General features: G+C 45.1%; 1 protein-coding gene across 3 annotated transcripts in view; it reads left to right on the top strand.

The window, feature by feature from the left end:
* The window catches only part of stat1a (signal transducer and activator of transcription 1a), a 130,310-nt gene that overhangs the window by 62,102 nt on the left and 42,809 nt on the right, over window positions 1–25,399 (top strand). For all 3 annotated transcript variants that reach the window (XM_084330564.1, XM_084330566.1, XM_084330565.1), the window contains exons 8-17: window positions 3,565–3,716; window positions 5,725–5,883; window positions 8,045–8,137; window positions 10,001–10,060; window positions 10,155–10,175; window positions 10,346–10,439; window positions 11,114–11,155; window positions 22,212–22,301; window positions 23,483–23,581; window positions 24,600–24,735. In XM_084330564.1, coding sequence (XP_084186690.1) covers window positions 3,565–3,716; window positions 5,725–5,883; window positions 8,045–8,137; window positions 10,001–10,060; window positions 10,155–10,175; window positions 10,346–10,439; window positions 11,114–11,155; window positions 22,212–22,301; window positions 23,483–23,581; window positions 24,600–24,735 — 946 coding nt within the window. The remainder of the gene's footprint in view (window positions 1–3,564; window positions 3,717–5,724; window positions 5,884–8,044; window positions 8,138–10,000; window positions 10,061–10,154; window positions 10,176–10,345; window positions 10,440–11,113; window positions 11,156–22,211; window positions 22,302–23,482; window positions 23,582–24,599; window positions 24,736–25,399) is intronic.

Raw genomic sequence — 25,399 nt, 5'->3', positions numbered from 1 at the left:
AATGCATGTACTGAGGAGCGTAGTAACGATATTCTACCACTGGGCGACAGCTAAGTGTGCTCTGACCTGTGCGTACACGTAAGCACGGAGTCAAGTTCAAGTTGAAATTGATGAATCCCACTCTTTGCTTAGAAATGATCGTACGCACAGGTTAAGCACAAATCTGTGCGTAAGTCAGGTTGATGAATGAGGGCCCAGGAGCTTAGTCAATAAACCAGAGAGTGAAAACACGTCTCAATTCCTTTTTATTGGGTGGGGCAGCCCATTTATTTGACTATAGATCTTTTAAAGTGGCTGGCAAAATTGTGAATCAGTTATCCGCGTGTGGCCAGTTGACTCAACTGGAGTGTTATGCCCCATCTGTTATTATCCGGCAGCGTGGCTACATGAGTAGAGCTCTGGACTCATGATCGGAAGATCACCGGTTCGAGCCCCGGTCAAGGCTGCTGTCGGAAAGTGGTTTTGTTGTCCAGCAGGGGCAGTAACAATGCCCCTATTACGGTGATAGGGACACCGTACAGCTGCGAGTGCCGTCCTTTGGATGAGACGCTAAACCGAGGTCCTGACTGAATTCGGTCGATAAAGAACCCAGGACGCCTATCGCAAAGAGTAGGGGGGTCCCCGACATTCCTGGCCAAATTCCCAATCAGGTCTCTGACATCAAGGCCACCTAATCATCCCCCCCCCCTAACTCATTGACTGCCACGCTGTTTTTCTATTTGTACTCCCTGGCGCCAGCGTTTTTGACAATTTTCACGATGTTTGCAGACCCATCGTATATTCTATATTATAGCTATGGAGACAATAGTATGGATAATTTGAAAGCCAATATTTATACTCCAACAGGGAACAAACCGTTTATTTCTACATACCAACGTTCCTGCGCAATCCGGACTCGTTTTCTGACGCTGGGATCATCACAAAGGCATGTTTTATGATCGGTAAAATAGACGTTACCTTTGTCAGCAGGTCCACCAAAACCCTGTCCACTCTTGCTCCGAAGTGTCTGAGTCAGAACAGGAACAATTAAAATAAATAACGTTAGTTGGCTCTGGCAGCGCCCAACAGATAGCGTTACATTCTCAGCCTGTTTGAAAATACTAGAATCCAACATAGTCGGATTATGTTATGGATGGATCGTCACCGTTTGTCCTCTTCATAATAATCTCCAATAGTTTGCTCTAGGCCAGGGGTCGGCAATTAGGTTTGGCCGCGGGCCAATTTTCCCCCAAGCCATTGAATGGCGGGCCAGAACCAAAAACAATGGCTAATTTAATTTACTTATGCACGCGGCGGGTGCATAAGTAACACATGAACAGCAGATCAGTAGGATGGGCATTTGATTTTCATGCAGCACCGCAGCGAGTGCATAAGTAACACATGAACAGCAGAACATAATGCATGAAAACACGACTCACCATAACTGCCCTGGGCTTGTTTCAGTCCTCCAAAATCCCTGCTAATGTTTGAAACATGTCAAATGTTCACTCGCCGCCCTCCAATTCCAGATTGGCGTTGAATGCAGCTACTTTATCTGCCAACTTGAACACAGTTGTCATCATTGCCTCGTTTGCTATCTTGTCGCCACATATTATGCAGAGAGGACGTCGGCATGCAAGAGTCACCTGTTGCGATAAACCCGTATTTTAAGTATGACTCCTGTTTATTAAAATAAGCTTTATGTGTCTTGGAGGTCGTAGGCTCCTCTTCTGGCTCCTCAGTTGGTATTTCCCCTTTGCAAAGAAGCTATCCACAGATGTTTGTTTTGTTTTTTTTAACACATTTTTGCTAACGTTAGTTTAGCTAACGCGGCCTGGTAGTGTCTATTCTTAACTCAAACGGTTTTGCTAATCTGATTGGCCACTGCCGTTTCTGGTCATGTGACATGTGCGCCCAATCGCGTGACGCGCCCATTTCCGCCTCGACCAGCAGCAAACCCTAACCCTAACCCTAACCGTTCTATCGCCATGCTCTAAGACAAACTCTAACCTTAACCAACTTCGAAAGAGTGCCTAAGCTTAACCGGGGAAAGAACTTGCCGTCACACGATTGGTGCGACCAGAAACATCAGTGGCCAATCAGAGCGCAAAACAGGAACGCGGAAGCATGCACCATTTGGGTTAAGAATACAGGCAGCCTGGTACCCGAACGCGGAAGTGAAAGTGCGTTAGGGAAAATATACATGCAATATACAATTTTCCATTGGTTCTCCCAGTCCACGTGGCCATTTCTAGCATTTCAATTGGCTATAGTGACAGACATAGATATGATGAATAGATAGATACAGCTTCTCAAAGACACTCTGGCGTCACAAGTGAATATTTCCCGCGTGTAAAATAAATATCATATTCTCAAAATAAACTGACGGGCTAGAAATTATTGCTGGCAGGCCAATTTCCGACCCCTGCTCTAGGCGATCGCCATTGCCGGACGTTAGTTCTCCCTAGTCTGGAGTGCTCTCAACTCTGGTGTCGGCAACTACCGCGGAGCGGTGAACAGATAATGTTACATGCTCGGCCGGTTTGACTATAGTATTTTTATGATTTACCAGAAGTGCTGAGTCCAATGTAGTCTGGTGAAAACGCACCTCATCATCCATAAGTGTGATCGTTTTGTCCTCTTCATAATAATCTCCAATAGTTTGCTCGCCATTGAAAAAATTGTCGGGCTCTGGGCGTACTCGCTTCCGAGAGCTACAGCGATACGCTCCTAGCAGACCAATCACCCCACTCGGCCCTGCCTCTGCTTGGCCCGGCCTGGCGGTTGGAGTTGTAACATTATTTACAAGAAATGCCGACTCAAGCGTAGTCTGGCGAAATCGCACCTTCTGGGTAGTCTTGTGTTTCCTCTTCATTATCTCGATTGTTCGCTGAATTTCCCCAAGGGGGTCAATAAAGGAATATCTTATCTTACACCAACAATAACGATACCAATAACGAGATCAATAACGCCAACTCTCTCACAAACCGTTCGCTATGTCTGTGATCCGTGAAGTACATGGGACGAAGCGTATTTACATTTGAATTGACCAATCCTAGCCGAGATGTACTCAGCCTGGCCCAGGTGCTAAAGTTCACAAGAGGACAATGTACTCCCCCCATGTACTCAAAAGGTAGGGAGAGACTGCCACCTATCGGAATTCAATCGTCATTTCAATTATAATTCACTCAGCGTTACCAGGATCACACAACAAGGTCCGGCTGACTGTTTAGTATAATAATAATAATAATTCCTAATTCATAAAAAAATTATTAAACGAATATATTCTTTTTTGGCAGTTAACGCATGGGGGGCCAAAACCGAATACATTCGTTTTTGGCAGTCGATGAGTTAATTGGCTGATATCAATCCCTGTCTCCTGAGCCGTTCAGACATTGTGGAGTGTGATGTGAGCCGGGTGCCAGTGTAGTATGGCAGCCATTGAGCCTGCGTAGCCCAAGGTTGGGTGCTACCAGTGGTGGTGAAGGAGGCAATTTCCCTAACCCTAACGTTGTAAAGCTTGAGAAAAGCGCTATATAAATGTAATGAATTATGATTAGAATGAGGTATCCTGTATCCCCACAGGATGTAGTGGGTCAGCTGGTCGAGGTCCTGAACGTGACCAGCGCCCTGCAGACGGAGCTGATCTCCGAGGAGCTCCCTGAGTGGAAGCAGCGGCAGCAGACCGTCTGTATAGGCGGCCCGCCCAACGCCTGCGTGGATCAGCTGCAGAACTGGTGAGGCCCCCCCTGGAGCCAACACCCGCCTTTTTTTAATAATCAAATGCACACAAGCTTGAGATTTAATTCTGTTTTTCATTATTCTGTCATCTAAATGTGAAGTCACGATCTCTGGGTTTTGCATTACCACACTGTTGAGAACTTCTTCCTGTTTACTTTACTTTTGTACCTGTTGTTCAGTAGAACCCCCCCCCAATACAATTTTAGGTAGCTTTACATTCCTGTGCAAAAATACCAACTAATCTGGTACTGACCCAGCCATAATTTCAGGGTAGGTGTCACATTGCTAACACGGTTTTACAAGACGTTATACTTTAATTTAATTGTTTTACTAGACTTCACTCAGGTGTATGGTATTGATGCTCTCATTGATACTATGTTTGTTTCTGAAGTGTGTGTGTGTGTGTGTGTGTGTGTGTGTGTGTGTGTGTGTGTGTGTGTGTGTGTGTGTGTGTGTGTGTGTGTGTGTGTGTGTGTGTGTGTGTGTGTGTGTGTGTGTGTGTGTGTGTGTGTGTGTGTGTGTGATAGAGAGAGGGGGGGTGAGAGAGATGAGGGAGGGGCAAGAGAGAAAGAGAGCTGGGAGAGTGTGAGAGAGAGAGGGGGGGGGGGGTGATTTGAATGTATGTGTGGGGGTGTGAGTCCTCAGTCCTTGTGTGGGTGAATGTAACAAGTTCCTAACGTTTTCTTTCCCCTATTATTTCATGCACACTTTATTCATTGTTTTAAATTATTATTTTCTTTTAAGTTATTTTGTGCATCACTCTGTTTTGAATTTGATGCAAATTTGCAATGCATGAGGGTCATCTTTTTGTGTTAAATGGCTGCATAAAGCAAGCATTTGTTGACTCGCATGTTGATAAGAGTATTAAAACTTGGAACTTGAAAAGATCTGTTTAACCCTTTATCTGCCAGGGATTATTCTGATCTTAATCCACTGTCTGCCAGTACTGTAAATCTATGGAGATGTTCCCCTTCTTTGCAGGGCTATAACTTTTTAAATTGTATTGCTAAATTGACATTACTATGGCCCATTCAACGTCAAGTATCTATCGTTTAGGATGTAGCAACGTTCTACTTTTTCATTCACATATTCATACTAAAATACGGTCTAAAGTATAAATATGTTTTTATCGTTTTCTGCAGCATTCTGCAGAACGCGAGTTATAGCTATAAATATATTACATCATCAAATGTAGTTTGATACCGATTGACGTCAGATAAAAAATGTCAATTGTACAAGGTCCTAAACGTCATGCTTCATCATCTGCTGGTGACCGGAGGGGGGGGGGGGGGTTTATAAGTCCGTGGCCGACATTAAATCATTCATGTAGTATGGGCGATACATAGATCACAGCAGTTTATATGGATCATAATATTCAAACACGCTGAAACTTACCGCAGCTTCCTCTGACCGTTGGGTGGTCAGCGTGGAGCAGAAAGTTCGCGATTATGGGATGTTGATATATGCGATCCATGTCCAGGTTGTATAATGCTATATGCGTCCAAATCATGTTGTTTATCGAGTTATTGGCAACGGATCCAGTGTGTCGAGCTGGAGTCCCGCTAACGATGGCGAGTGCCCGGACAAAATATGGTTGAGCACCACTTCCGGCGCGTCACTTCCGGTTTTGCCGATTCGCCGATCGGCCACCAGATGGCGGTCTTGAACCGTTGGATAGTTGAGAGGAGATCAACAGCAAGTCTCAAGTCTCCGTGGGTGAAATATGATTGCCATCACAGATTTTTGAAATATTGATCTCAAAGACGCCTTATGGCGTCATTGGCAGATTACGCATGGCGAGCAATGACGTGGTAACACGTTCTTGGCGAGAAAAGGGTTAAGGTAGAAAACATTTATTTTTTAAATGAGATTAATTTGCGATTAATCATGAGTTAACTATGGACAATCATGCAATTAATCAGATTAAATATTTTAATCGATTGACAGCACTAATTTTCACACTCCACTCCTCATCCTCCTCCTCCCTACCCCCCCCCCCTGCAGGTTCACGGTGGTGGCTGAGAGCCTTCAACAGGTGCGACAGCAGCTGAAGAAGCTGCAGGAGTTGGAACAGAAGTTCACGTACAGCCAGGACCCCATCACCCAGCAGAAGGCCGTCCTGGAGGCCCGGACCCTGGAGCTCTTCAAGACCCTGCTGCTGAAGTGAGGACCGGGCTGCACCCACTGGTTTTTGAGTTAGGGATGTCCGATATTATCGGCCGATATTGGCATTAAAATGTAATATTGGAAATTATCGGTATCTGTTTAAAAAAAATTATATATATATATATTTTTTTACATTTATTTAACCTTTATTTACCCAGGCAAGCAAGTAAGAACAAATTCTTATTTTATTTATTGTCAAAAGTATGCATAATGTGTTAATTCCACGACAAGAGATATGTAATGTTAATTACCTGAAATTATTCCGTTTTTTTGGGGGGGGAGAAACCCCGCATATATCGGTATCGGTTGATATCGGTATCGGAAATTAAGAGTTGGACAATATCGGTATATCGGATATCGGTAAAAAAGATTGTTCATGAATGTTCATGAAACCACATTATATGTTGGGATGGGTACCGAATCCGGTACTTTTAAGGGTACTGGACCGAATCGTGTCGGTACTACCGAGTACCGTTTCACGTGAGATCCACCGGTGTCACATTTCAATACTGAAATAAATGTGACGTCAACGTTTCGTTTACCGCGAAACGAAACCTATGAAGTGTGCCACACGTTCATGTCAGCGTTCACGCCAGCCGTCATACTAACTCAATTGGCAGAGGTAGCGGGTGGAAGTCGATGGGTGGGGATTTGGACGTTGTGGACAGCGACTCCTACAGGTCGGTTGGGGGACGCCTGCACAGCAGAGACAGGAATTTAGCGGGGGTAGTGTGAGCCTCCCATGCGTTACACCTCGCCACTGAGAGTCCGCGCTGGCAGGTGAAAAGATGTGACAGGCTGCCTCCTCGTGTACCCGAGGGGACACGTGATGCAAAGCTTCTATCCTCACTACAACCGACCAGGGGGGGGGGGCATAGTCGAGCAACGTTCAAGACAGGGGAGGGGAGAATTGGAAATACGAAATTGGGATGGGAGAACAATTTTAAATAAGGAGAAAAAGTGGATAAAAAAAACAAAACAATAAAGCAGTCGGGGCAATGGCAAGTCGAAAAATGGTTGCAAGTGTGGTTATACTTTACAAAGCTAGATGCAGACAACGCTCGCATATATATTAACAAATTGTTCTAAATAAATAATAATGATAATAAATCATTTGAAGTTTGGACACATTTTTTATAACTGAGGTACTGTAGGTAGATTACATTTTTAGAGACTAAAGTACCGGAAAAAAGGTACCATTGGGTACCGGTATCGATTCACAGGTACCGTTCCGGTACCGGTCAAATGTGAACGGTACCCAACCCTAATTATATGTTCATTCACCTGAATTTGCTTTGGGTGGTTAGTTAATATGATCCGCTATATTGTTGGTGTGCTGTAGAAGCTATATATATATATATATATATATATATATATATATATATATATATATATATATATACAGTATATATATATATACAGTATATATAATTTTGCTATAATGATAATAACAATAATGATATTAAAATATTTATAATAATAAAAATACTAATATTTGTATTGTTCTTGTTATTATAACAACAACAACAACAACAAACATGTCAATAATAACCATTATTATTACATACTGTATATCGTGGATATATCAAGAATATAGAAAATATTACAAACACAATTAGGCATCAACTGAAAAGCAATGTTATCTTATCGGCGTTTGCAGGGGCGAGAGAAGAGCTATAAAATCTCACTGTTACATGGTCGGATTTAGATGCAGATTAAGATACTCTGTATCTTAGTCACTCAGAAGAGGAACAGGAAATACAAAGTGTGTGTGTGTGTGTGTGTGTGTGTGTAGGTGTGTGTGTGTGTGTGTGCCAAACAGTTAGCAAAATATTGCTCAGTGTCAGCTATTATTGGCAGCCGCGCAATTTGGAGAAGACGCTGCTATCTGTATCCATGAGCTGTGTGTTGATTGTTAGGTTCATCATCCATGTGTGTGTAACTTTGGTTGCCGTTGTCAATTTGGGCACGATTGTATCAGAATAACCCACAATGTACAAGTGCACTGATAATATTTGTGTCCTTTAAACATTGTCTTTATGTGGACATAAATAAAGATTCTAAATGTGTGTGTGTGTGTGTGTGTGTGTGTGTGTGTGTGTGTGTGTGTGTGTGTGTGTGTGTTCGTGTGTGTGTGTCTGTGTGTTCGTGTTCGTAGCTCCTTGGTTGTGGAACGACAGCCCTGCATGCCGACACACCCCCAGAGGCCTCTGGTGTTGAAAACAGGGGTGCAGTTTACTGTTAAGCTCCGGTAGGTGAAGCACACATAGAGCAGTGGAGCTCTAGTAGGGCTGGGGGGCGATATGGCCAAAAATGTTATCACGATAAAATATTTTTAATCACTCAATATCGATAATTATCTCGATATACATGAAATAATGATTTCTGTCAAGTTTAAAGGCTATTTTCGCTGCTGAATGAAAGCTGAAGAAACCAGGTTAATTGTGGTTCAGAATAGTCTTTATTGTCAGAACATGACAAACTAGGCCTACTTGCCAAACTACAAATCTGAGGTAGAACATGAACACGAACTGTATAACAATACAACTTTTAGAACTGGCATTAACAATGAAAATAAATAAAAAAATAAAATCTCAATTCTGGTATTAACGCTTTGATTACCGGCGATGCGGTGCGCCTTACCGCCGTTGAATGCCAGCACCCACTTCAATGATCATAAATCAAATCAAATTGATTTGTAAGGCCCGACAACACACGTTAATGTCTCCATGGGCCGGACACGTCTTCTTTAAACAAGTCAAGAAGAAACATAACAATAAATCAAGGACAAAACAAGAACACCATAAGGTCCAACAAATTTAAAATAAATGCAAAATAAATGAATGAATGCAAACACTCCCAGACATACCCCACGCGAAGATAAGGAAAAACTCACTAAAACCTAACAATAGGAAAAAATGCACCACAGGCAGTGTGGACGAGAAACCTTAGAAGGGCCATTCAAGGGGGGATCTCCCTTCTTAGATGTCGGTGATAGTAATGTTGCAGACTGACAGTTGGTAAGCATGCACTCAATGCACCCCCCCCCCCATCAGTGTAAACGAACGGGTTGCAGTTACACAGGGAGAGACGATGGGGGCGGTATTTTCCCAATTGAGCTCAGAGAGAGTCTGCAACACTAGCGTGAGGCTCGATTGATGAAATATGAATTCAAATCGCTAATAAAAAAAAATACGACAAACAAATGCTATATAGCGTTGGTGGCACTCAACTGGCGGCATGAACTAACGACAAAACGCGTCCCTGGCACTCAAAGTGTTAATAATGAAAAATAAATAAAATCTCAAGTCTGATTAGCACACATTGAAGTTAGCCTACTGTGTACAGACGATTTCAAACTGTATTTTTAATTAGAAAGCAAACAAAATAAATGGACAAGAGAAAAATAAATCTCAATTTGGTCAGTATTGTCATTTGGACAGGCAAAGCCATTACTTTAAGTTGCGGGCAAGAAAGACAAGTATGTCCACTGCCTCTGGTTTTAAAGCTGCCCTGTTGCAGGTCACAATAAAAAAAAAATTACATTTTTTTATTTTTTTTTTATTATTGACCATGTTTCATATTTATATAGAGGAGAAATATATCGCGATAATTTATCGTGATTGTTTTATCGCCCAGCCCTAAGCTCCGGTAAGTGAAGCACAATAGTCACATCCCACACACTCCCATAGGCATGTTTGCCTTTTTTAAAGGGGCATTTCACTCATATGTTTTAACTTTATTGTGGATGTAACTGTCTTGTTTTAGGTTAAATTCTTAAAACAAATGTTCACTGTACTAAGTATATAAAAAAAATCCTCCTGACTTGAAAAGTGTTTTTTCCCCATCATCTACCTAATTTCGTTGAGCTGTATTCAGTGTCCACCGATGGCATTAAGTCAGGGCAAATTTCAATGAATGTTGTGAGACAGTTTGGGTTTATGATGATGTATATGTGTTAGATTTTGTGCGTAATAAATCAACGTAGCTTTCTAGGTGAAGTGCCCCTTTAAGATTAATTTGACAATGAATTGAGAACATTTGAAATGTAAAATAATTTTTTTTTAATCAAAAGCCTGAATTCTAACGTCACATCCTATTTCCACTTGTCTAGATTCCTAGTGAAACTGCAGGAATTCAACTACCAACTCAAAGTCAAGGCCTTGTTTGACAAGTATGTAGATTGTATTTTCTTCTCTCTATAAACTTAATAACTTTTCTGTATTTGGACATTTAAAACCCATCTAATGCCTCTTTCTATTCCTCAGGGATGTTGCAGAGAAGAAGGGGTATGTGTCATATTCATATAGAAATGTTTGGATATTGACTTAACATAAACACTGATCAAATCATATATATATATATATATATATATATATATATATATATATATATATATATATATATATATATATATATTTAAACGCAATCATTTCAAATGCTCTCTTTATAATTTCAGATTTAGGAAATTCAACATTTTGGGGACGGACACTAAAGTAATGAATATGGAGGAGTTGAACGCCGGTAGCCTTGCAGTGGAATTCCGCCATTTGGTAAAATCAGCATTTTTGTAATCACCAGGGAGGGGCGTTTTTAGTAATGAGTGCTGTTCACGCATCAAAAATAATTACATTCTGTTCCTGTTTTTAGTTTCAGACAAAACTAATTATGCTATGTATCTTTTGCTATGCATTTCGGTTAGTATTTTACCAGTCAAGTAGGTGGTAATAGAATTAGTACTTGATTACTTGTGCCCTCCCTAGTAATGCTCCCTAGTCATCCCTAGTAATGATCCCTAGTAATGCTCCCTAGTAATGCTCCCTAGTCATCCCTAGTAATGATCCCTAGTAATGCTCCCTAGTAATGATCCCTAGTAATTATCCCTAGTAATGCTCCCTAGTAATGATCCCTAGTAATGCTCCCTAGTCATCCCTAGTAATGATCCCTAGTCATTATCCCTAGTAATGATCCCTAATAATGATCCCTAGTCATTATCCCTAGTCATTATAACTAGTCATTATACCTAGTAATGATCCCTAGTCATTATCCCTAGTAATGCTTGCTACTGTAGTAATGATCCCTAATAATGATCCCTAGTCATTATCCCTATTAATGATCCCTAGTAATGATTCCTAGTCATCTCACTGTGCTTCAGGTCATTAGTCGTGTACTGTATGTGGAGAAAGCAGCACAGTGGTTTTTACATTTCACTCTGATTTCAACGCAGCATCTGAAGGAGCAGAAAGTGCAAGGAAACAGAACAAATGAGGTAAGAAACTTATTTTCCTGTCCTTATTTAATTTGTATTTGTTCCCTCAACTTCATAAAGTCTAAATGTTCTTTCTTTATAAATTTTCTTGAACTGAAAGATATTTGTACAACTCTTTAAATCATTCTGTAGAGAATGCCATAGTTTTACGCCACTGAAATACACTTATTACTTGGCTAGTAATAAGCTAGAAAACTGTGTTTTTAGCCTTTATCAGCCCTCATCTGCCCTTCTGTGAAATCTCTGCGTTGTGTCTTAGGGCGTGTTCACACCTGAAAGTCCGGGGATAGTCCGGACTATCCGCCGGATAGTCCGGACTTTCTGGTGGACCAAATGTGAAAATGATACATTGTTTGATTTGGTCTGCGTTCACCTACCCTGTTTGGTGCGGATCTAATTTGTAAACAAAGGACATGCTGTCGCATCTATTGGACTATAGCACTCACAAACGTAAACAGTTGCCGGCAGCGTAATGAGAGAGATACTATTACGAGCATGGCGCAAGTCGAGTAGAGAGAGGAGAGAGAGAGAGAGAGAGAGAGAGAGAGAGAGAGAGAGAGAGAGAGAGAGAGAGAGAGAGAGAGAGAGAGAGAGAGAGAGAGAGAGAGATCTTTCCTGCGTAAACTGTCAACTTCTTTCACAGCAACAATATGGAGCCACATCGCCGTTTTGCGATTGCCTTCATGGCATTTATTATTCTGTTATGGTGTGCCTGCCAAATACAAGCAGTAGAGGCAGAGTATGAGGAAGCAAGACGTGGGATTGATGTAGCGTTGCTGCACATCATTCAGAGGAGACGTCGCAGAGATTATGAAATGTCTAGAAGAGCCTTCACCTCGTTGTTTCCCCACGTTGATCCTCGACTCATTGCTGTCTTTTTCTTATTTCTTAGTTTTTGCCGCTGTGAGATACAGACAGGTCTGTGTAAGGCTGCTAATGTGAGGATGACGTTATTAGGTGGAGTTGCGCCTGCGCGCTCTTTGGGGAAGAGTTGGGTCGCGCGACTGCTGTCACTTGGCGCCTGTCATTCATTTGAGTTTGGTCGCGCGCCAGCCGCCACTATAGGCACCTGTCACTCATTTGCTCTAGATTAGGTCCTATATAAAGTTCGATTGCGTTCACACCAACAGCAAACGAACCATGGTCCACTTTGAAACGAACCGAGTCCCAACTTTTCAAGAGGACCATGGTTCGGTTGTTTGGTCCTCATTATAGTTCGGTTTGCGTTCACACCTGTACAAACCAAACGGACTATCGATCTAAAGGGACCATGGTCCACTTAAAGTGGACCAAACAGGGCAGGTGTGAACGCGCCCTTAGTTGTTGATGATGAGGCAATCGTCTGTTGGAAGTTGGTCCTCCCCCGTACTGGCTGTCACACTGTTTCACCCCTGTTAACACTTTGAGCGCCACGCCTGGTTTCCTTTTTACCGGCTGAATGCCACCATCGGCGCCAATGTTAGCGTTAATATCTCCTAATCTATGTTTTAAATTATGGCTATGTGTCTAATCTGCCCATCGCATTATCAAATACTATTTTCCAGTCAGTGCTGTCAAGGCAGATTGTTTTTTTATCGCGTCGTTTCCGTTTCAGAGCAGTTAGAAAAGCCCCCGTTTTGATATAAAAAACAGCTAATTCTGGAGCATTCTATGAAAATCTTCTTTTAGTGGAATATTCCACAACGTTGATATTCGTCGGCATTTTTATGAATAGTTTTCAAATAAACGCTAGATGATCAATATTATACGTGCACGCAAGCACATTACGGCCGCGCGCGGATAATCGCCTCGTTGATTTCCTCTCTGACTTTTACAGTGAAACCGAAAGAAGACATTTCACAAAACAGTCTATATCTTCATCAAACTTACTCTGATTATCCTAACACTGATAACATAGAGTCCTTACCTGACATCAGATGGTATCCAACTGGTATATTCCAATTCCTGATCACCATTCGAAAAAATCGATACGTGTATGGATCCAACGCGATACTGTAGAACTCCATGATCCGCGGGGATCTGAGGTTCCAGAATGAACTGTGGTAACCCCGGCTGGATCAGTGGACTGGAAAATGTGGAGTACCGGATTTTTTTCCCCATTCATTTTCATTGAGTCCATTCCAAAATCACTTATGTCATCTGGGAGACGACAGGGGGCGCTTTTTTCCACAGTGATCGCCGGCGCCGCTCGGCTATACTCGGGTAGGCTCGGGTGATGCAATAATTTTTCAGATCGCTAAAAAAAAAAATAATCAGAGAAATCTCGTGAGTGGCATTCAACGTCACTATTAAAAACCTGAGATATCTCGTGAGTGGCACTCAAAGTGTTAATGCATCCGGACCAAAGAGTGTACTGGAAACGTCATCTCGTTATCAGAAGGATGTTTATTTCCATAAACATAACATCTCGTACAGAATGAAAGTCTTTGGTGGTATAAGAAACTAGATGAATAGATTCTATCTCTGTCTTTGGTGGTTCTGTGGCCTGTCCTGTTATCCGAAGCCTGTCTGTTACCCTGTAGCTATCTACCGCGTGGTCTTGTCCCCCTCCCCCTCCAGCCCTTGGCTCATAGGGCTGGAGCTCAGCTCTAGTTGTGGTTCGTTTCACTGTTAAAACCTGTCTGGCCTGTTACCGGAAGACTCACAGCTTAAAGTCTCATCTGTCTCTCTCTCTCCCTCTTGAATCTTGTTACTAAGCGATGGCAGCCTCTCGTCACCTCTGACCCAAACAGACGCTGCTACGGCCGGGCTATCTCTTAACACTTTGAGTGCCAGCAGGGGGCGCACGATTTAGCGCTTGAGTGCCAGCGCTGTAGTCAATGGGAGGGCGAGCACATTTGCCAACGCATAAACTATATCTTAAATTATGGCTATGTGTCTAATACGGCTGTCGCTTATCAATGACTTGCTTGCAGTCAACATGTATGAAACAGATTGTTTTTTCATCTGTACATTTCCGTTTTATACCATTTTGAAAAAGCTCGTTTTTGGAAATTTCCAGAAAATAAAAGATATTCTGTGATAAACGCCCTTTTGTGGAATACACAAAACACGTTGTCATTTTTCTGCCTATTTATGAATCGTTTTCAAATAAACGCTAGATTATCGATAGTATATGTGTACTTATGCACGCTAGAGAAGCGGGCTGAAAAATCGATTATCTATTTCCTGATCAGCACACACATACACACACACACACATACCGTAATTTTCGCACTATAAGCCGCACCTGAATATAAGCCGCAGCAGCTAAATTGAATGATGTGTACATATATAAGCCGCACTGGACTATAAGCCGCAGGTGTTTTAATGTTTAATTACCATATGTAAGGGTTCGTGCACAGAGGGGATTGTCGGGAAAGAGATGGCTGTTTGAGGAAGCTCCCATTTATTAACTTGCAGCAGCTGTGTGCCTGTGAGAGAAGAGCGAGTGAGAGTTAAAGGTGGTGGACTGTAACCTGTAAAATCCATAGATTTAGGAGGTCCCCTAGTGGCCGTTAGCTGTAAAAATCCATAGATTAGCCGCACCGTTATATAAGCCGCAGGGTCGAAAAATGGGGGGAAAATTACGGTACGCATATAGGGGATTCCAAATATCGATCGCGTTTATTGATCCAACACTGGGTGCTCGAAACACATATTCCACGCTGTTCTGAGGGACCACAATGCAATCGGCTCGGGTTACATGCCTGAGAAGTCAAATGTGGATTCCGGATTTTCTTTTCCCCATGCATTTTCATTCAGTCCAATCCAATGGGTGCACTACCATCCGGGATACGATAGGGGGCGGTATTTTCCCTGTTCAAGCTCAAAGCCATTCCCAATGGTAACGTGAGGCTAGATTGATGAAAAATGAATGGAAATCGCTAATAAAAAAAATAACGATTAAATAACGAGATTTCTCGTCATTGGCACTCAACGTATGGCATGAAATAACGAGATTTCTCGTGGCTGGCACTCAAAGTGTTAATGGAACGTTGTTGCTCTTCCCTGAGACAAGCTCCTATCTTGTCCCTATTGCTCCCTGCAGAGGCCCTGCTACAGCGATCTGTTTGTCATTAGAGTTTAAAACATTCAAACTCCAGTCTATATCGATATTTACATTACATACATGCTGTTATAACCATATGAAAACCAGTGATATCTTTCACTAGTTTCATTTGTAGTCTAGGTATTCCAAGGCTACTGTACTGGGCACTGTGGATCAGTACTCCTGATTTTGGATAATAATAATAATAACTTTATTTATATTGCACCATTCATACAGATTGCAGCTCAAAGTGCTTTACACAAAAAACTAAACAAAAGGATAATACTTTTCTTTTAATAATAGCAAAATTAGACCGTAAAACAATAAGAATAATATTTACAGAAAAATAAGACATAAAATAACAAATAAAATGATAAAAGTGATAATAAAATATTTAAGTAAAAATAATAGAAATAAAGAAAAAAGAGACAATAATATAAAGATAATAATTAATTTAAAAGCTAGTTTAAAAGGGTACTGTAACTGAGGGGTACAATTCCCTGACTGTATTAATCAAGTACTGATATCATTAATCACTACCGTCTATGTACTCCTGGCCAATACTGTACATGAGTATTATTAGATTAGAACACTCCAACAATAACACGGTTTTCCACACAAAATACTCGGTTAGAATATTTATTACATCAAAGGGAATAGTATTACATGACTTAGTTGCGCTTATAAGGCAAATAGAATGTGCATAGGCGAGTCAATAGTAAATATTAAGTAATTATCTAGGGATCTTCTGGGATAGGGTGTACTACCGGTTGTAAGCCAGCAGAGGGAGGCAAAGCTCTAGGCAAGTCAATGGTTCACGGGGGCGATGTCATCCCTGGAGCAGCGGGGCGAGGCAGCCTGGTCCCAGGATGCGCGCCGTGTAGGTGAAAGCCGTGGAGCCTCTGGTACAACAGAAGCGGGCTTGAGTGATGTCTCCACGGGCACGTGGATCCCACAGCAGTGGGTGTAGGCGGTTTCTCTGCTTCCAGCAGCGTGATGACGAATGAAGAATAATAATCCTTGCCGGGGAAGTGGCACTGCGGGCGGGGTGTAAATCCCCCGTGGTGCTGCTGCTCCGGTGTAAATCCTCCGGTGCGGTAATGCACGGTTAAACTTGACGTTACTATACTATTAGCACGGGCAATAAGTGCTCTATGTCGACGCACAATTACTCACTCCGCGTGGTCTTTGACTCGTAATGAAGGTTTACTAATGAATAGCGAACGATACGACAAACAGACGTATTTAGGATAACACGAGACTATATTGGGGCAATGCGAACCCTGCTGTACCGCACGTTGCGTAGTGGGTAAGGCTTTACTTGGTAACTGAACCAGACTGAACTGAAGACGAACTGAAAGGGAACTGCAAGGGGGGGTTCTACATTTCTTGCGCCATATATATATGTACCGTGAACAAATAGTACCTATCTCATTTCTGTCGCCTCTCGGTCTCGTAGCCGTGGGCGAAAGCGGGCATGTTTGGGCAAGTCCTGGCGGTAGCTTTCAAGTCAGCTCGAGGGGGTAAGGCTTTACTCGGTACCTGGCGCCAGGGGGTCGCTTCCAATAGGGGAACGAATATTATGGTCTGTCCTGCTAGACTAAAGGGATATTCCGTGCATATTGTACAAAGAATATACAAGGGATATCAAACGATATACAAATAGTATACATGGGATCTCAGGCAGTAAATATATATATTCGGTTTAATCTGACCCTTTGTAACAGCCGCCCCCTAATTAGTCCCACCTAATTAGCTAAGCAGGGACAGATTAACCGCACTGTCCACTACTCAATGTCCGTTGTGAGGGGTCGGGCAGTTCACAAAGTCAGGGGTCATGGTCGTCATTAGGCGAGTCGGGGAGCCTTGGCGACTCGATCAGCCTCGCCACGGGTCGGTTGTAGATCCGCCCTTGGCCGAGCACTTCTGCCACTCTGACCTTTCCGTCGGTACCAGTGGTCACTTTGCTTACGCGGCCGGCCGGCCACGCAGCTCGGGGTAGTGACTGGTCTATGGTCATGACGGCTGGACGGGATGAAGGGGGGCTTAGGAGGAAGCGGGCCTGAGACTGCTTTGATCTGGGCTTGGCTGTGCTTTCTCCTCCTCCGTCTGCTTCTCTTGTTCGCTCTGTACCCCGTGTGAGGAGGGGCCGGTCCCGGCCGCCCCGTCAAGGAGTCGCTTGGGGTGCTGGGTTCGATGTCAGCTACGTCTGAAGCGCAGCTGAGGGGGGTGGAGTTGCGAACTCCCTCTGGTACCCACGGTTCTCTCACGGGCCTCTCACTTAATGTCAATAGCCTCTGCTGTACGGGGGAGAGGCCGGTGTCTTCTTCTGTCGTTCTGGAGTGGAGGCAGCTAGTGGCTGCTGTTCGGTTGAGAGATTTAGCGAGGGGGCCTTGCAATGTCCATCCTAGGCGGGTCTCGACTGCTGCAGGACAGCCTCGGGTTCCGGTATGGACCCGGTCTATTGGGACGATGAGGTCTGCATGGTCGGAGCCTATCAGCAGGGTCGGGGTCGCGCCGTCTATGAGCGGGATAGGTAGTTGACGCAGGTGCACGTATTTATCCATCAGCTGTGGGATGGGGTAGGTGTACTGTGATAGTCCTATTTCTTGGCTGGTGAAAGCATTTGTGATCTTGTACCGTCGCTCTGGCTGCCCGCTTGCTGCGATAGTGAAGGAGACATTCTCACCCTTTATCGTCTTTAAATCTCTTCTTATTGTCCGAATCGTCATTTGGTTCTCGCTCCCCCGCAGTCCCAGCTGGGCCGCAGCGGACGCGAGCAGAAGGGTCTTCTCTGACCCGTCATCAAGGACGGCGTAAGTGTCCATGACTTTGTCCCCGTGGCTCAGGAGCACTCTGACCACTTTGAGGAGCACACGGGGGGTCCCGCTATGCTGGGGGTCTATGTGGAGCACTCCTGTCTCGGGTGGTGACGTAGACTCTATATGGTACGAGTCGCACCTTGTCCGCCAGTGTCTGCCGTGACAGTCGGGACACCAGGGAGCGGTCTGGTGGAACTTTGGTTCTGGTGCCACCGCCTCGGCATGGTACATTACCGCGACGGGCCCACTCTGTTGTCCTGGGTGACGCTTGTTGATGTCGTGCAGGACCTCCAGGTGGGTGCCACCGCACCTGCTGCACTTTTTCTTCAGGCGGCACTCAGCTGCTAGGTGGCTGCGCGCGCAGCGGAAGCAGCGGCGGTGGTCCTTGACCCACTGGCTCACATCATCCGTGGTCAGCTTCTTGAAATCTTCGCACTGATGGAGCCGATGTTCTCCCTCACAGTACTGGCACTCGATCTTCCACTGGTCCTCTTTCGTCGAGGGGGTGTTGTGGTTGGAGTGCTGCGGTACTGCTTCGGCTTGGTGCATAACAGTCACCGATCTTCTTCCATCATTTATTCTCCTGGGTCCCTCTCTGGAGCTTGGCGTGCTCCGCCCGAAGGTGTCCAGTCGTAAGCTGCTGACCTCTCTCGCCAGGAAGTCGGCCAGATCAAGGAGGGATGGCTCGGGGCCGTCGGGGTCGCGGTAGTCCCTCTGCCGCCGAAAGCGCTCCTGTCTTGCGGGTGGCAGCTTCTCCAAAATCCTCTCAACGTTAGAGTTGGCGTATAGCTCATGCCTGCCCTTCTCCCGTTGCGCTCCCAGCATCCCCACCAGGGACTGCACTTTGATTGACAGGTCGTCTAGTGAGCGATTGTCTGTGGCTGGGGGTAAGCGGTCAATATGCCTTATCTCTTCTATTACGTAATCCCATATACGTCCATATCTCTGGTCCAGCGCTGCAAGGGCCGCTGTGTATGGTGTCGAAGAGGTGGCATAGGCTAGCGCTATGTTGTGCGCTCGGGGCACTTTCAGGTGCTGGAGTAATATTGCATACTTGTGGCGTTCATCAGCGACATCCACCAGCATTGTCTCTAAGCACATCCGGAGCTCCGTGTACTGTGCTCGATTCTCATGGATGAAGTCTGGAATCGTCGGTGTGCCAATGTATGATGTCATGGATGACTGGCACATCGGTGAGCGTTGGGGGAGAGGTCTCCTAGGCGAGTCTCCTCTTGCGTGTCGTCTTGGGCTGGTACTTGGTGGGTACCGAAGGTCGGGTACCCAGGTGCTGTTCCTCGGGGCTGGCGGTGCGTAAAACTCACCCGTGAGTTGAGTCGGGGGTTTGTAGCGCAGGGCCTCGGGGCTGACTTCTGGGCTGTACTGGACCTCCTGGTCCTGAGTACGTTGCTGCGGGTCGGGGCTGTACTGGGCCTCCTGGGCCAGAGCACGTTGCTGCTGGTCGGCTTGACACCCCTCCTCTTCCTCCTCCTCTTCCTCTGCTAGGACCTGGAGTCGTCTGCTCAGTCTCTCGGCGTGGTCCGGTTCCGTTACCCGGTTGCTGGGTCTCGTATGGACCGGCTGGGGAGGGGGTTCGGAGACGTGGACAGGATCCTCCTGTAGGCGGGGTCCCGGGTCGCTTCGTCGGGTAGGGGAATGTGTCCTAGACCCGTGTCTTGACGACCTCTGAGAGCTCCGTGTGGAGTGAGGGGGTGTCGCCATGGCAACCAGTTTGTCCATCAGCTCCGCCTGCAGCCGGTCGCGCTCTGCCTCGCGCCGGGCATGGGCTGCGTCGCGCGCTGCTTCGCGCTGGGCATTGGCGGCGTCGCGCTGCGCATTGGCGCTGGCCTGGGCAGCGTCGCGCTGGGCATTGGCGCTGGCATGGGCGGCGTGGAGCTGTGCATTTGCGACGTCGGCGCGGCTTCTCTCGACGTCGCGCTGGGCATTGGCGCTGGCATGGGCGGCGTGGAGCTGTGCATTTGCGACGTCGGCGCGGCTTCTCTCGATGTTCTCTTCTGTCTGGAGGCGTCTGGTCTCCAGTCTTATTCGGTCGTCCTCGCTCCTTTGTTGCGCCTGGAAGCGCTCTCGCTCACCTGCGTAATGTTCGCGCTCGCACGTCTGTTGCGCTTGAAGTCGATCGCGTTCGGTGGAGGCTGCCAGGGTGGCGATGAGTGCTTGCGCCAGCATCTTGTCCGCCTCGCTGGGGGAAGACGCCGTTCGGGGCGATCGGCTCCCGGCAGTACTGGTTGGAGATCCATTCTCCTGTTGCGTACCGAGGAGATCCGTCTCCTGGGTACGCGTCTCTTTAGGGTTGTCTTCCTCCCGGGGCTGATCGGGGGCTATTTCTTCGGTATTGTCTGGGGGTAAAGTCGTGTCAGTTCCCTCCTGGTCCCCACCGTGAGCTTGGTCAGTTACATTAGCACCCACTAGGGCCTCTGTGGTCGGGGTAACCTGGTTGTTAAGGTCAGACATAATTTTACTTTCTACTTTTTCCGCGTTTAACTTTCCTTTAAAGCTAGGTATTGGACTGACAGAGTATGCCTCTAGGTAGGGAGGTGGCTGTCGTCTGCGCTGCGGGCGATCTAGCTTAGGAGAACCGTTTGTGGAGTGTTCGTCATCGGCCATGTCAATATTAATATTATATTAATATTACGCTAATTATTATCTCGGCTATCGAAGGACCAATTGTAACTGAGGGGTACAATTCCCTGACTGTATTAATCAAGTACTGATATCATTAATCACTACCGTCTATGTACTCCTGGCCAATACTGTACATGAGTATTATTAGATTAGAACACTCCAACAATAACACGGTTTTCCACACAAAATACTCGGTTAGAATATTTATTACATCAAAGGGAATAGTATTACATGACTTAGTTGCGCTTATAAGGCAAATAGAATGTGCATAGGCGAGTCAATAGTAAATATTAAGTAATTATCTAGGGATCTTCTGGGATAGGGTGTACTACCGGTTGTAAGCCAGCAGAGGGAGGCAAAGCTCTAGGCAAGTCAATGGTTCACGGGGGCGATGTCATCCCTGGAGCAGCGGGGCGAGGCAGCCTGGTCCCAGGATGCGCGCCGTGTAGGTGAAAGCCGTGGAGCCTCTGGTACAACAGAAGCGGGCTTGAGTGATGTCTCCACGGGCACGTGGATCCCACAGCAGTGGGTGTAGGCGGTTTCTCTGCTTCCAGCAGCGTGATGACGAATGAAGAATAATAATCCTTGCCGGGGAAGTGGCACTGCGGGCGGGGTGTAAATCCCCCGTGGTGCTGCTGCTCCGGTGTAAATCCTCCGGTGCGGTAATGCACGGTTAAACTTGACGTTACTATACTATTAGCACGGGCAATAAGTGCTCTATGTCGACGCACAATTACTCACTCCACGTGGTCTTTGACTCGTAATGAAGGTTTACTAATGAATAGCGAACGATACGACAAACAGACGTATTTAGGATAACACGAGACTATATTGGGGCAATGCGAGCCCTGCTGTACCGCACGTTGCGTAGTGGGTAAGGCTTTACTTGGTAACTGAACCAGACTGAACTGAAGACGAACTGAAAGGGAACTGCAAGGGGGGGTTCTACATTTCTTGCGCCATATATATATGTACCGTGAACAAATAGTACCTATCTCATTTCTGTCGCCTCTCGGTCTCGTAGCCGTGGGCGAAAGCGGGCATGTTTGGGCAAGTCCTGGCGGTAGCTTTCAAGTCAGCTCGAGGGGGTAAGGCTTTACTCGGTACCTGGCGCCAGGGGGTCGCTTCCAATAGGGGAACGAATATTATGGTCTGTCCTGCTAGACTAAAGGGATATTCCGTGCATATTGTACAAAGAATATACAAGGGATATCAAACGATATACAAATAGTATACATGGGATCTCAGGCAGTAAATATATATATTCGGTTTAATCTGACCCTTTGTAACAGGTACGTTTTGAGTGTTTAGAAGTGCCAACCGAGTCTGCTGTCCTAATGACCTGCGGGAGAGAGAGAGAGCTTTTTTGGTTTTTTACTAGCAAAGTTGGTGATATAATAATGTGGGCTTGTTCCACTATTGCACTGCTACTTGCTCTGCTAAATGCCTGTTACATGTAATTCCACATAACTAGCTTCCCGAACAGGGTTTTAATGGTGAGTGTGTTTTATTCTGCTGCACAAGTCAAGTATTCTGACGCTTTGTCCTGATCTGTGCTTTCCAGGGTCCTCTCATCGTCACGGAGGAGCTGCATTCCATCTGCTTCGAGTCGGAACTTAAACTGAGTCAGTCAGGCCTGAACATCAAGCTAGAGGTAACAGACTGAGTCAGTCAGGCCTGAACATCAAGCTAGAGGTAACAGACTGAGTCAGTCAGGCCAGAACATCAAGCTAGAGGTAACAGACTGAGTCAGTCAGGCCTGAACATCAAGCTAGAGGTAACAGACTGAGTCAGTCAGGCCAGAACATCAAGCTAGAGGTAACAGACTGAGTCAGTCAGGCCTGAACATCAAGCTAGAGGTAACAGACTGAGTCAGTCAGGCCTGAACATCAAGCTAGAGGTAACAGACTGAGTCAGTCAGGCCTGAACATCAAGCTAGAGGTAACAGACTGAGTCAGTCAGGCCTGAACATCAAGCTAGAGGTAACAGACTGAGTCAGTCAGGCCTGAACATCAAGCTAGAGGTAACAGACTGAGTCAGTCAGGCCTGAACATCAAGCTAGAGGTAACATACTGAGTCAGTCAGGCCTGAACATCAAGCTAGAGGTAACAGACTGCAGATCCATCAGTACATTTTGGATGTTGATTCATTTGAATGTAATTCATTGAATTGTTTTTTCTTTTTTTAAATGTATTTACACATATTATTACCACATATTCATACTGATATTCATCACTCAGAATATAGAAAAATACAAATGATTGCATTCTCTAAAATCCTCCCATTTTGTAAGCAAAGCAGTTGATATTACATAATGATTTCTTTTTGTGTGTGCCTGCAATCCTTTAGTAACAGTAGGTGTCACGTTAAAAAGGTGGATACTGGTATCTCATTTTTGAACGACAGGACATTAATGACTATATTACTGCACTTTGTAAATGGTATACAACAACAGTACCTACTCACCATATCTACCACACAACTTACAGTATTGACCTATCTCAAAGTTTGTCCGAGGGAAGCAGCCGTTGCGATTGGAGGATCAGGAAAAGAGGGCAGAGCTTCAGATTGGTCAATTGAGTGTATTGAGTCCAGTCAGTGACGGTGTGTGTTGGTGTTTGTGGCTGTAGACCATGTCAGTGATGGTGTGTGTTGGTGTTTGTGGCTGTAGACCATGTCAGTGACGGTGTGTGTTGGTGTTTGTGGCTGTAGACCATGTCAGTGACGGTGTGTGTTGGTGTTTGTGGCTGTAGACCATGTCAGTGACGGTGTGTGTTGGTGTTTGTGGCTGTAGACCATGTCAGTGACGGTGTGTGTTGGTGTTTGTGGCTGTAGACCATGTCCTTGCCTGTGGTGGTGATCTCCAACGTCAGCCAGCTGCCCAGTGGTTGGGCCTCCATCCTCTGGTACAACATGCTCACCACAGAACCCAAGGTAAGGCATCCAAGTAAAAAAGGTTTAGTATGGTGTCAGAGGTATTGCACACTCGTGGCTAAAAAGCTACCTCGAAGACAGACACATGAAAAATGTCGATTCAGACTTGTTAAAGGTTACGTGTTCCACAGGGCTCTGCTGGGTCCAATACTATTTATTATGATGTATATAAATTATGTCTGTGATGTGTCTAAATTATAAAAATATGTCTTGTTTGCCGACAACACAAGTTTGTATTGCTCTGGAAATTTGGAACAGCTCCTGAATGTAGTGGGGAAGGAACTGATCGTGTGTCCTCATCGTGTGTCCTGATAGTGTATCCTCATCGTGTGTCCTGATAGTGTGTCCTTATCTTGTGTCCTTATCTTGTGTCCTTATCTTGTGTCCTTATCGTGTGTCCTTATCTTGTGTCCTTATCGTGTGTCCTGATCGTGTGTCCTTATCTTGTGTCCTTATCTTGTGTCCTTATCGTGTGTCCTTATCTTGTGTCCTTATCGTGTGTCCTGATCGTGTGTCCTTATCTTGTGTCCTTATCGTGTGTCCTGATCGTGTGTCCTTATCTTGTGTCCTTATCGTGTATCCTGATCGTGTGTCCTTATCTTGTGTCCTTATCTTGTGTCCTTATCGTGTGTCCTTATTGTGTGTCCTTATCGTGTGTCCTGATCGTGTGTCCTTATCGTGTATCCTGATCGTGTGTCCTTATCGTGTGTCCTGATCGTGTGTCCTTATCGTGTGTCCTGATCGTGTGTCCTTATCGTGTGTCCTTATCGTGTGTCCTGATCGTGTGTCCTGATCGTGTGTCCTTATCTTGTGTCCTCATCTTGTGTCCTTATCGTGTGTCCTTATCTTGTGTCCTCATCTTGTATCCTCATCTTGTGTCGTTATCTTGTGTCCTTATCTTGTGTCCTGATCGTGTGTCCTGATCGTGTGTCCTTATCGTGTGTCCTGATCGTGTGTCCTTATCGTGTGTCCTCATCGTGTGTCCTCATCGTGTGTCCTCATCGTGTGTCCCTGGCAGAACCTGAAGTTCTTCCTCAGTCCGCCGGCGGCCACGTGGGGCCAGCTGTCAGAAGTGCTGAGTTGGCAGTTCTCCTCCGTCACCAAGCGGGGTCTGAACCAGGAGCAGCTCAACATGCTGGCCAACAAGCTGCTGGGTCAGTGCCAGATTAGGCTTTGGACAGATTTGGCTGATATGTCATTTAGATGCTGCGGGGAAAATGACATAGCTGATAACATGGCTTAACCCTTTCACTACCACACTACCAAATGGTTAACCCTTTCACTGCAACAATACAGAAGGTCAACCCTTTCACTACCACACTACAGAAGGTTAACCCTTTCACTACCACGCTACAGCAGGTTAACCTTTTCACTACCACACTACAGAAGTTTAACCATTTAAACTTCTGTAGTGAAGAACTTGCACTATTCTTTAACAACAAAATAACCTTGATCAGGGCCAGCATTACTCATGATGGAAATAAAGCTGATTGCAGCAAACCGTGCAATGTAACCATGAGAAGTTTCACATGCATCACATTAGATGTACTCTGCAAAACTGCTGTCTCAGAATGTAACTCCTCCACCTCAGACATTGACCCTATACCTACAGCTTTCTTCAAACAGGTGTTTAATAGTGTTTCAAGCCCTGTGCTAGATATCATAAACACTTCCATTAGAACTGGTATTTTCCCAGATGCCTTTAAAACAGCAGTTGTAAAGCCATTACTAAAAAAAAACTAACTTGGATAGTAATGAAATGGCAAATTATCGTCCAATATCCAACCTACCATTCATTAGCAAAGTACTTGAAAAGAT

Source organism: Notolepis coatsorum, assembly GCF_963971535.1.
Source record: "Notolepis coatsorum genome assembly, chromosome: 1".
In the NCBI taxonomy this organism is placed as follows: domain Eukaryota; kingdom Metazoa; phylum Chordata; class Actinopteri; order Aulopiformes; family Paralepididae; genus Notolepis; species Notolepis coatsorum.
The sequence above is the reverse complement of the archived record's forward strand: the minus strand, read 5'-3'. Positions and strand labels throughout refer to the sequence as shown.